The sequence below is a fragment of the Archocentrus centrarchus genome, unplaced genomic scaffold (assembly GCF_007364275.1).
Source record: "Archocentrus centrarchus isolate MPI-CPG fArcCen1 unplaced genomic scaffold, fArcCen1 scaffold_30_ctg1, whole genome shotgun sequence".
In the NCBI taxonomy this organism is placed as follows: Eukaryota; Metazoa; Chordata; class Actinopteri; order Cichliformes; family Cichlidae; genus Archocentrus; species Archocentrus centrarchus.
In genome coordinates this window covers 1,476,142-1,489,108 of record NW_022060259.1, presented here as the reverse complement: position 1 = coordinate 1,489,108, position 12,967 = coordinate 1,476,142, and the positions used below count along the sequence as shown (strand labels likewise).

General features: G+C 40.4%; 1 protein-coding gene across 1 annotated transcript in view; it reads left to right on the top strand.

Annotated features, from left to right (window-relative positions):
* Nucleotides 1–11,245, top strand: part of scai (suppressor of cancer cell invasion) — a 36,775-nt gene extending 25,530 nt beyond the window's left edge. Inside the window, exons 13-17 of the mRNA XM_030723925.1 lie at nucleotides 212–293; nucleotides 768–840; nucleotides 2,756–2,929; nucleotides 3,193–3,293; nucleotides 3,792–11,245. Of these exons, the coding sequence (XP_030579785.1) occupies nucleotides 212–293; nucleotides 768–840; nucleotides 2,756–2,929; nucleotides 3,193–3,293; nucleotides 3,792–3,938 (577 nt within the window). The 3' untranslated portion in view covers nucleotides 3,939–11,245. The remainder of the gene's footprint in view (nucleotides 1–211; nucleotides 294–767; nucleotides 841–2,755; nucleotides 2,930–3,192; nucleotides 3,294–3,791) is intronic.
* The last annotated feature ends 1,722 nt before the right edge of the window (nucleotides 11,246–12,967 follow it).

Sequence of the window (12,967 nt, the reverse complement as noted above, 5' to 3'; positions counted from 1 at the left end):
AGTAGAAGTCATTTTACTTGTTACTTTTACTTTGCTGCTTGTGACATTTATCTGACTACTTATCTGCATACTGAAAGCCTGAAAGTCTAAATATGTTTACACAAGCTGTAACTAAGAAGCTGTGATCCTGCTTGAAAACTGCAGGAGCTCATTGAGGTTTTCTGAGTTACATATATGTGTTTATGTCATTTACTTGTGTGGGATGTTGCAGCCTTCATCCTGGAGACTTGTTCCCTTTCACCCGGAAGCCACTTTTTGTCATTGTGGATTCTTCCAACAGCACAGCCTACAAGGTATGTAACTAGGTTAACTCACCTGAGAGGTTCAAACTGTGAGATGTAACCAGTGAGGTTGGAATAGATTCAGTATAACTTAGGCTTAATCAGCATATAAACCAATTTGCTCAGCACGCATCACCTTGTAGTTGATATTTGGTCGCTAGTGGACATCCAGTTGCATAAGAGACACTCAGGGAATCTCCAAGTTCTGATTACTGAGTGAAACTTAAGGAAATGCTCCTTTGGTCTCTTTCTGTCCTGCTCTGTAAATTGCAGGAACTGTGGGGGCTTCATCTGTCGTATTTTTTGGGAGCTTAAAATGTTACCTTTGGGTCAAACTTTAAGAAAGTGTCCACAGCATCTATATTAAACTTCTGTGTACTTCAGAATGCACTTGGAAATAAAAAAGACCATATGATGGGATGAAACAGCTTGCTGTAAGTTTATTAACTCTGATTAAAATGTTGCTTTCTGTCTTTGTCCTGTTAGAATTTTACAAATCTCTTTGGCCAGCCCCTGGTGTGCCTACTATCACCTACAGTATATCCCAAAAGTGTACAAGGTGGGTGTCACTGTGGAACCACACTTCTTTAGTCTGTGAGTCTGACCTCTGCATAGCTCCACTGTGTCCACACGATTCAGTTTCTGGAGAACATGTAATATTTAAAAAATTATCTGCAGTAGCTCTGTGTGTGTGTGTGTGTGTGTGTGTGTGTGTGTGTGTGTGTGTGTGTGTGTGTGTGTGTGTGAGTGTGTGTGTGTGTGTGTGTGTGTGTGTGTGTGTGTGTGTGTGTGTGTGTGTGTGTGTGTGTGTGTGTGTGTTCTTTTAGTCTAATATTAGTCAGTCAGGAGTAAATTGGGTGCTATTTTTAGCAGCAGATTCATCCACATTATTTAACATTGCAGCCTCATTTGGAGTATGTCTGTGTTGAGGCATTAAATTTAAAAAAAACGTCAGCAGACCTGATTGCAGCTGTTTAGAAACAGGCACTTTTGCTGAATTGTGTCTGGTTTGAGAGTCACATATCCATACACCTGCATGGATGTAACACTGTATCCTGTTTTAGATGCCTTTAAAACATCTTCAGTAAAGCACTTCCATTGTGAGTGAGCAAACATGAGTTTGAAAGTTTAGTAAAAGCTAACAAACCAAGTATGTTCCACACTTAGAACAAAATTCCCTCTTTAGGGGAAACTCTAGGAAATGAGCAAGTAAAATGGTTTAAAATTCCAGCTGTAATTATGTATATTGCTTTCTGAATATGTATGTAGTCAGGTTGCCAATTAATTACCACAGTATTGTAGCACTGTCTCCAGTTAACAGTTAACATCTCTGCTCAGAGACAAAACAGCCCAAGGCTGCCTATACTACATGTTAGAAATGTCTCCTGCTTATTATTCATGTCTGCTTTTTTTATGTCCATCTCTGTCATATTGTATTGTATGATTGTCTCACCTCTGGCTACTCCCCAGCCTTGTGGGTGCCTGATCTTACTCTCTGTGTTTTTGGAGGAAAAAGCACAGGGCATTTTAGGGATGGCAGTATTTCGCTTTGTTGGTAGATAAAACTGGAAAACCACAGACGGCCTGTAAGGGGAAAACTTACAGCAGTGTTTCTGCTGGGAAGCATGAAGTTGGAATTGTAGCATGATTTTTAAGGTCTTTTGGAGACATAAGTCCAGTGTGTGTATGAAAGCTGTAATGAAACTGAAAGTACATCTACTAATTTATAATAAGGCAGTATGAGCTTTTAAAATCCATAATAAACAAGTAAAATAGTTGGTTGAAGTGTGCAGAATGGGAATTATAAGCCCTGAGCAAGCTCTGCTTTGAAGTGGAACAGCAGTTATCTTTTTCTCAACATGAAAGGAAAAATAATCAAACCATCAGGGAGCTGCAGCGCGTGGAGCTTTACCACTAATCTATTCAGGATCCACTGATGAGTGTGAGGGTCCACAGCGCTCAGACAACCCTCCACTGATGCCTGGCCGCTTCAGGCCCGCTCAGGTTAGGAAATGACTCCCAGCACCATGAAAAACCATGGCCAGTGTAATCAATACATTTTTCATAAATTATTAGTTTTATGTTTTAGAAGGAAGTAGAGGAATAGTGGCAGTAACACCTTTTTATTCTCTTCTCCCAGCCTGGAAATGATTGAAGTCTAATTCCAGGCTTTTCCATGCTGTGTAGGAATGCTGGTAACTTTGGCAGTTACTCCGTTGATTTGAAGTCTTCTCATATTAACGTAAAACAGAAAGTCCTGTTTGGACTGTGCTTCAGGAAGTGGTATTTAATTATTTGAAGATAATAATTGGAACCTTTGATCCCAAAGATGCTGTTCTCTAGTGATTTTTTTTTTTTTTTTAGTGTTTGTTTTATAATGCAGTCATGTTGCTTGAGAAGACATTTGGTTGTAACTGTGCTGGTCGGTAAGGACGGCACTGAGTTTCCATTTATGTTTCCGCTCCGCTGTTTAGATCAGACTCAGCGTGGAAGCCTCTTCACTCTGTTCCTGTACAGTCCGCTCCTGGCGTTCTTCTCCGTGTGTGGCTTAAGCAGTGTGCAGCGAGGTCTTTGGGAAAGAGCTCAAGAATTTCTTCGGAAAGTCTACCGGGACATTGGGCAGATGATAACACGATCACGGACCATAGGTATGTTCTGGAGATTAGCCTGGACTGTGATAGTACATGACGATGCTGCACCCTGTTTAGTCATAGCAGTGTTACACAGTGGAAAGGCTTCGTTGTGCCAACCATGAACCCATGTGTCCTGTATTTGTGAGCAGCTACAGATTTTTGTAGGAAAAAGAAAATTCTCTCTTTTGAGAAGTTTAAAACGATGCATCCATGACTGCACTGAAATAATTTGTGGCAGATTCATCTTCAGCTAATTGACACGTTGCTTATTAATGCAGATCAAGCCTTTTTGCAATTCTTTGGCGATGAGTTCCTGCGGCTGCTGTTGATCCGCTTTGTGTTCTGCTCCGCTGCCCTGAGACTGCATAAACTCTTTCGGGTAAGTCTTCACTGCTCTCGTTTTCCTTAAGGAGCCACAAAAAAAAATCCATCAATGCAGCTCCAAAAAAGTTCACACCAAGTCACATTCATGCACCATCCAGCATACAGTTATCACGTGCAGTTATTAACTAACCACGTTTTTAACCAGGATGTACAAATGCTTTTTTAATGCTGGGCATTTTAACATGAGTCGGAGAGACAAACAGCACTCAGTGAGCAGGTTGGTGGGGCCAGTAACTGCAGATCTAAAACTCAGGAGCCCAAGATACCTGCAGAAAGGTATAGAGAGCGAGAGGAAGCGCAGACATTAAAGCTGACACACAAAGTTAATGATAGGGTTAGGGTTAGCAGTGGCTGACAGAAAGCTCTACTTGACACTAAACCTCGGACTCACTCTTTAGAGCAAGAACTCCGTCTTTAGTAAAACAGCAAGCCATTTTTGTGAGGCAGTTCCAGCAGGATTTGTTGGCGTCACAGCTGTTTGTTGTGCTTGCAGGAATCTCGGAGTTTCCCGGAATCCTACCCAGAGCTCCCCAAACAGGACACAGTGGAGAGCAGCCTTCTACAGAAGCATATTTTGGAGCTGGCGACCATGCTGGACGTGCAGAGCTTATTTTGGGATGATTCACTGGAAGCCTACTAACATCTTTGCACAGGGCAATATGGCATACATGTATATACAGACTCCACTGCCAACGCCCTCATAGTTGTTTTCCTTTTTTTTTTTTTTTTTCTTTTTGTAACGCGTAATCAAAAAAAAAAAAAAACAAAGAATCCAACACATGCGAGTTCATGTCCTCCATGTAAGTGTTACTGTGACGCAACGGAAAGATGTTCACATGGAATTTAATCTCGTAAATTCCCCATTTTGACTCTCATTGGCTTGCCTCGTAAATATGAGCATCGTGTAGGACATAAAAGTAAAACAAATGAGATGCTGCACATAACTCTTCAACTCCCTGGTTCTCGTGTATCATTTTTAACCTGCAGCTTCTAACTTTGTTCATCACGTCGGACTATCATCGAGATGATGGCAGCCTTGGTTGTGTGTTCTGTAAAATCATTTTTCATAATTTATTAGCATAAAGGAACAAAGAAAGGAAACATTCTGGGCAGCTTCTATGTGGATTTTGATCCACTTGTAAAAAGACTAGCATGAGAGTGCTAAAACTGCATCAGGAAATATAAAAACAGTTATAATATGGGCACATTATTCACCGAAAATATTATTACTGCTCTGGAGTTTTGTATTTGCCAAAAAGCGCTTGGTGTATCAGCTTGTCGCAGGCTGAGCTGCATGAGGTTTTGTTTTGCTGCGTGTTGTAAGTTAGTTGTTCACTTTCATGTCATTAACCAGCTAAATCTGAGGCCATTTTTCAGCCCCGTGTGTATTGGATGTTATAGTGGTTCCTTTCCCATTTCACTGTGCTGTACCTGCATGCAAAAAAAAAAGGCAAAGAAATGTGTCCATTAGGTGTTTGGTCCAAAGAGGATGCACCACCACATAATATGAAAAGCACTGTAGATGTTCAGATGGCATGGAGTCAGGAAGTAAATGGAAGTGCATGTGTTGCATGGGCCTGTACAGTTTAAGAGTCAATCAGTGAAGACAATCTAGTGAGAGATAGCAGAGGAGATGACCCTGCCAAACGTTCAAGTCTGTCGCTTGTTGTGCACCTTGGTGCTTTCTGATCATTACATTTATTACTGAAATAGGTGGCGTCTGTTACCTTCCTGATGACAGGACTAACATGTGACCTGCCGCTCGTTAGCTGCTTTGTTACAAAGCACAAGAAACACCAGTCATGCTCCTCTTGCTATGTCCTGAAGTCCTCCTGCTGTCCTCACAGTACCGACCGATGGCTTTTACTCCTTTAAGCTCAAAGATGCTACCAGGCAACTTTGCACTGCAGGAATTCAGGGCTGCCCCAAAAGTTTACAGGAACAGCAATAATGGAAGGAACCAGAATGGCTGCAGTTTTTTTTTTTTAATCCTGTTTATCAGGACATTAAGAAGAAAGCATTTGGTTTACTGGTTGGTCTTTGTTCCTACCCTCACCTGTGACCATAAGCTGCAAGGAGTGACCTTATAGCTGACGGATACAAGCAGCAGGCCAGAGCTTCCTCTGAGCCTCCTGTGGTGTCTGACTATAAGACGAGGACACACTGGAAGCGATTCCCAGTGATGAGAGACGGTAGAAAGTGCACGATATTTAGCAACTTCAAGTGACCACGGGCGAAAAAGGTGCTGGCGACGGGAAGTGGGTGGGACCCACGCTAAACTTTTCCCAACTTCCAAGCGAGCAACTGAATCGACTACCAATGAGAGTGAAGAATACTGTTGATTGACATATGGCCTGGTAGTAAATATGTTAGAGGGTCACCAAAGCAGTGTGTGTGGAGCGAATCGCTTCCAGTGTGCTTTAGAGAGGAGAGGGAGTGGAGCTCAGTCATTCAGGAGAGGCTCAGAGTAGAGCTTCTGCTCCTGCACATCGAAGGGAACCCTTTGAGGCGGTTCCAACATTTGGCTAGATGCCTCCTACGTGAGGCGTTTAGGGCATGTCCTACCAGAAGGAGAACCCATGGTAGACCCAGGACACACTGGAGGTTACAGCTTCCTTGCAATCTCTGCTCAAACTACAGCCTCCACATCCTGGACCCAGATACGCAGCACAAGTGGATAGATGGATATTAGAATCCCCGTTAGCTATCTCTTAAAGCACAGCCAGCCTTTGTGGGGTCCACATCAACAACATACATTAATATCAAATTCATATGAAAACTTGCGTTAGCACACCACTAAAATGTAATAAAAGCAAACAAAAAAGGTACAAAAAGAGCAGTTTGACAATCATGTCTGTGATCAGTTGTGTTAGCTTCTGTTGCAAATTTTTACTTTGTTTGTTGTTTGAAAACATGAGACTGCTACCTGTAGACTTTGGCTTTTGTTGTTGACGTTGCAGAGTTTAGCCAGTGAGTGTTGAGTCCTGCCCAGCAGTTCTTTAGGGCTTCTCAGAGGTACCTACAGTGGAGTAAGCTTGTTAGCAACCCTGAAAATTGCTGTGGTTTGAAATGCATACTAAAGAGAAGGCGGCCCCAAACCAGCCTGCAAGTTCCTGCAGTGGAAAACAGCCTCCTATTTCCCACCAAAACTCCACGGCTGGTGTCCACACACCAAGTGGCTCCTGGTTAAGGATTTACTATCTGACATTTGGAGCATAAAGCTCTTCCTCAGACAAATTTTTTTTTTAAATGTGCTGACGATGCAAGAAATTTAGGCTTAGGACCAAAAGATAAAAGATATTTGAGCTTACAGAAAAAAAAAAAAACCCCACAAGCGATGTGCTTGCTTCCACATCGAGACAGTAGTGCAATTTTTTTTTTCATTTTGTGTATAATTTTAATTAAGCTGTAGAAAGTAGCGTTTCAGCAGTCTGAAACCCACATCTGTCCAAACCTGTCACAGCTGATAGCAGAACAATGGGTTTCCACAGTGAGCATACATTTAAGGCAACTTCTTGACCTTCCTTCCTTCTCAACTGTGACGGTAGCTTAGCACAAAAGAAATCCCATGAAAGGATCAGCATCAACAACGCCTTATCACGCCTTGTTTGTTGTTACTGGAAAAACAGCTGGTGATATAAAACATGCTTCAGGAGGACTGCAGGGAGAAGTTTGTTGTTGGATAATTTCATTCATGCAGGATGCTGCATGGGTTTAAAAACAAGCTTCAGTGGTGAAGGATGTGAAGGGTCGTGGTACCCAGCGAACGTGCCTCACTCATGTGCTTTAAGAGTTTGTGGAGAAACGTTGGAGCGCTGTGGCAGAGTGAAGTAAGTGGTGTTAGTAACTCAGCAGCCATCCTGGAACACATTTGGTACATTAATTAGTTTTAGTGATCAGTACAAGTTTGGACTGCTACTGTAAAACCTGCAGGCAGAGAATCACCTGTCAAACCTGAGAAAGAATGCTTTGGTGACATTGCCCCAAATAAGATTTTTAAAGCCTTTTAAACCTTAAAAAATTCTTCTTTTCCCCCTGAGGTTTGCTTACATATTTCTCCCAGAGTTTCAGCTCAGGAGCCTTTGAGTACCATCTTTCTGTTAATGTCCAGAAATATTTAACGCCCGAGCTCAGGACAGACTGAAGGAAGCTGAGCTCCGTTTTAGATCCAGCTCTGGGATTTTGGAAGCTTTCCTTGTTTGATTGGTTGGATTCTCTTTTAGAGAAAACATTTGATGATGTTTCAGGTCAGATTTACAGTAAATTTTAGTAAAAATGAAGTACATTCATTGTTGGTTTGGTCTTTTCGTGTGATTATTTGTGAACATAGAAATATACAGTACATAGCAGCACCAGCCTTCTCCAGTAAAACCTCTAACAGGTCTTACCTAAAAGTAAAATTGTCACTATGTTCAGACTTTCAGTGTTATATTGGCTAATAGGCATGCCTCCTATCTTTAGCATGGCACTGAGGGCGGGTGTAAAAATGTTTATGGGGAGATTTCGGTGTGTTTCTGGCGACAGGAGAGCGCGGCTGTTGTAGTGATGCTGATACTGAGATCAACAATGCAAGAAGCAGCTGGTTGAAATGATGAGTTTTAATGTGTCAACCATAGTTTTAATGTTGAGTTTATTTATTGCCACCATTGAAGTGTGCACACACGATGTATAGTAGTGCTTGTTTAGTATTTGGTAAGTCTGTATAATGCGTAATGAAATATGAAGTTGATGCGAGGAGGAACAACATGGTAAAGAGGCCGGTTTGTTCTTCGGCCGTTTTGTATTGTCACATTCCAGCTTTGCGAGGACTCGGAGAGAGGCGGAGTGTTTTCTCAGTGTTACGTTTGTCTGGGGAAGGAAGCTGTTTCTACGTTTTCTTTGATTTTTACCGTAACGTGTTCCCTCGTATCGACAGTTATGGCATTTTTAAATATTGTAGGAGTGCACTTTATGAGGTTTAACATTCTTCTGATCTTGTTAGTTGTTCTTTAGGGAAAAAAATAAAAATAAGTTCATGTTCATGTTCTACACACTGGTGACCTTCTTTCTTTCAAAGAGCAAAGGTTATGTAGGTCACTGATTTTAAACTTCTTTCCTGTCTGAATTTTTCATCTCTTGTTATATTTCAAACAGCACGTGGCTGTTTTCTGTTGAGCAGGCAGCAATAACATGTAGTTTACATGTGTGGAAAAGAACGAGATTTCTGTGGTGCTCTAAAATCATGCAGCTGAGGATGTTTTTTAACGCTCTGCATCAAATTTAAATCCTCAAACACTGCATATTGACAGGTTTGTTAGGTACTATTCCAAAAGTCTTGTTTATATGTTATTATAACTTGTTATTGTGTATTGAGAAAAGATTAAACACTCACTGACACAAAATTAGCATTTTTCTATTGGAAAATAAGCGCGGACAGGAAGCTGCTGCTGCCCTATAACAGTAAAACCAGAGAAATCAATAAAATAACTTCTAGCTTCTGTTCACTGTTGCAGTTCTGTTTTCTGTTCACGTTCAGTCGTCTCCACAAACACGTCCATTTGTTATGTAGCACCACTTGGATCATTAATGCCAACGATGTGTATTATTTGAATTGGCCTCTGATTTCTCACAGATGGTTCTTGAAACTAGATTATGCATTGTTTATGTGAATATTATTTTTTTAGTTCTCAGTTTTATACTACTCTACCCAGCAGCATATGAAGCATGGTGCAATAACATGTTTTTATTTTGTATCATGGAAGCGGCTCGTCCAGCTCGTCACATCATTTAATGGTGTTACAAAGCCCCCTGATTATTATTATTATTATTATTATTATTATTTTTCCTAGTGGCAAATCCACTGCGTGATAATTTATTTCATATAGCTCTTATCTTGTGTGCACTACTGATCTTTTTTGCACAAGTTAATGTGTTTATAGAAGTGATATTGTTTAAAGAAGTTCATAAAGTCGTGTAAACAAAATATTAAACTTGTATCAGTAAAAATAGCTTGTGTGAGCAAAATATTAACAAGATCATCTTGTAGAGAAGATGTGAATTTGTTTAAATACGGTAGCCTGTGAGACTGAAATATTTACAGACTATAAAATTATGCAAAAAGATGGCAAGTTGTACAAACAAAGCACCAACAAGGTAACTTCTGTGAGAACGTTTAGCTTTTACAGACAAATATTACCAGAATAACAACCTATCACCATGTAAACAAAACACAGCTGTGGTAAACAAACAAAAAAAAGTACATCCTCTGTAAATTGTAAGGATATAGAAAATCCTCTGGTCCTTAGCAGGTCTTAAATGATTTAAATACAGCCTGAAAATAACTAGAACGTAGCTCACAAAGTAAGGAAATGTGCGTTTGCTGGATTATTTCTTTGCTGTAATGATGCTTCTTGGAAAGCCTGTTTGTTTCCCTCACATGGAGCCACATTTGTGAGGAAAATGCATTTGTGGGCTGAGCAGCAGAGTTGAGTATGTGGGCTGGGGCCATGAAAAACTTGCCAGATCTTCCTCGTGTGAATAATCTTTCTCTCTGAAGACTGAGGAAGTCAGCTGTTTGGAAACGGCACTCTGACCCTTCCCAGGTTGATGGGCAGATTGAAACTTTTCCTTCCTGGTCTTCCGTACTCACCCTGCTGATGATCAGTTAATCAAGTGCATTTGATCAGCAGCTCCTGGCTGCTCCCTAAACTCTTAACTCCTGTGGAAGCAGTGAGGGTGTACTTAGTTTCTCTAAATAGTGACACAGTGTGCTGCTGTGTCATATTTAGTTGTTCATCACAGGTTGTATTTACCTCACTGTAAGAGGACCGGATGATTTCTTCCATGTCCTGATTTTGAAAGAGGGTCTACTTCCTTTTTACTGTAACCTTAGAGTCGATTTTTGGGAAATGAAGTAGAAGTGCTACAAAAAAAAAAAGACGATATTAACTTCCACTAAGCAGAGCTGTGAAGATTATATGTGAATGGCATTAACTTTTGCAAAAATGTTAAACTGTGTAAAGAACCTAGCTTGTAAAAAAAAAAAAGTCAGACTGTGTAACGTGCAGGATTTTACAGAGTGTATTCCTCCTGTAGAGTCCTAAAAATCTGAAGCCTGTGGGATCACAAATCCAACTCCATTCAAACAGCAACAGCTTTGTTTTCTCTCTTGCTGCCATGCTGCTGTTCCTGTAATAAATACTTTACACTTTGGGTGTTCAAGGATCTCAAATGTTCCGTGTTTTGAAACACTTTGCCTTATTTTGAAAAGTTTCACAGGATTTGGGCTGTGAACGTGTACGTGCACTTCTTTTTTTTGCAGAATTCACTGCGTGTAACAGAAGAGGCTTCAGCTCCATAAACACTTCATATTTCTGTTGTAACCAGATCATTGTTTGTCTCTAAGCTGCTACGATCCATTTCCAACACTCATACAGTGAAAATGCACAGAAGAAGTAAAGAAACCAACAGTGATTTTTTTTATTATTTTTTTTTATTTCAAGGCCAGCCATGGGGGCTATAATCTGCCCTCGCAGTGTTAGACTCCACCAGAGCACAAGAAACAAACTTGTTTTTGATGTACAAGGACAAAGCCCCCGCTCCACCTCAATGACCTGCTACCACAGAGAACACGTCACCAATAACTGCCGACTGATCGATCCCATTTTCTTCCCTAGATATGCAGGGGTCCTTTCTACTGTTTTCTACTTGTAAAATTGTCCAAAAGATGGGTGCACCCCTCCTTTATAGCCACACGTGTGACATGCTTGTTGTGATTATCAGTGTCAAACTGTCAAATGTATTTTTAATATTTCTCTTTAAAAAAAAAAGAACAGATGTTTATCTCTGTAAGCAGCATGTTTGTTTAGAGTAGAAAGTGCCAAAGACTGATGTGTTCTCACTTTCCCATTTTAACAATGATTAAAATCAATTATTGTATCAGATGTTGCTTTTTTTTTTTTTTTTCTGTGATGGAGCCAATAAAAAAAAAAACATTTGGCTTCATTAAAGGAGTGTTGTGTGTCTTTACTGAGATGAATGGTATTCCTTTGTTGTATCGACCTATGGCCAGTTTACATCCCCAGTTAACCTAACGTGCACTGGACTGGGAGGAAGCCACACAGGGAGAACATGCAAACACAGAAAGGCCCCATCAGGAGAGTGAATTTATTGCTGTGAAGCAAAAGTGCTAACCCTGCAACACCACCTTTAACAGATCACATCTTTTTTTTTTAATTTTGTTTCCAAGAAGCCGGACTTTCTTGTAATTTATTAATGGCTTTTCTTTGGACATGGGCTGCTTTTTCACTCATTTTCAGCTCCCAATCATAATGTCATGCATGCAGTGCCTTGCAGTTAATATTAATATTATGTAATATGCTGCTTGCAGATGTATTCAACCCTTGTCACCTTTGCAAACCTCAGTTCAGTTGGGTGCACGTCACAATGTTACTTTCAAAAACCACCTAATTATTTGGCTGACCAGGCTCAGTCATGTTAAACAGAATTTTCCAAATTTAAATGATTATTTGTAGCCAAGCAGACATGAGGAGAAACATTGTTTCAATCTCTTAACTACAAAGAGTCCACCAAAACAATCACGCAATTTATTATCTCTTTTTTTCTCTTCTTATTTGTATAGCACCAAATCACAACAGTCGCCTCAAGGTGCTTTATATTGAAAGGTATAGACCCTACAATAATACAGAGAAAACCCAACAATCAAACGAGCCCCTGCGAGCAGCACTTGGTGACAGTGGGAAGGAAAAACTCCCTTTTAACAGGAAGAACCAGAACCAGGCTCAGGGAGGGGGGGTCATCTGCTGCGACCAGTAGGGAGGGGGACAGGACAAAAGACACCATGGACGAGAGCCAGAGATTAATAATAACTAATGATTAAATGCAGAGTGGGGTATAAACACAGAGATGTTATTTAAACCATGAATTTGAACCAGTGATAATGTGTGTGAAATATATATTTGTGAGGCCAGTTTTGGCAGACAACACATCAAAGCCGTACTTCTTTGGGCAGCTGTTGGTGGATGTCTCAGACCAGGCAGAAACATTTCTCATCATTGGAGGACTTCTGCTTTCTTCTTTAGGTCTTCTTCATGGTCTGCCTCCTTTAGTGAAGGCTTCATATGTGGAGGGCTGGGAAGAACCGCTTTTCTGGCTGTAGGCCTGAGCTATGCTAGTTTCACCTGGTGGTGTGATGCTCTTTGTTTTGAACTCCTCGGTGCATTTACATGCAGAAACATTTCTCATACTCAGGAGCTGGTTGTCACATGTGTGACTAAAAATGAAGGAAATCAGAGATAGCTTAGATAAAATATTAAGTACGGAAACTGAAAAGAAGACAAAATTATTAAACCAAGCCTATTATGTAGTAGGCCCAGTTGCATTACAGATTGAGATCAGACAGCCTTCATTAAGGATGTCAAGCTAAAGATAATATAAGGAGAACTCTTGGTAAACATCTTAAAGTTACAAAGGTCAGAGACGAAGAACATGTCATTGGGTCTTTATATTAACGTTTTATATAAACGTTATATTAAAGAAAAGTCAATAATTTTTCCCGTCATTTTATCATATTTGACTGCTTATTATATAAAACCAGTTCTCATGTTCGTCTGACGAATTAAATTTAAAGTTTTTTAGGAAGTGGTTAAAAAATAAGCGTCCGGGTGAGTT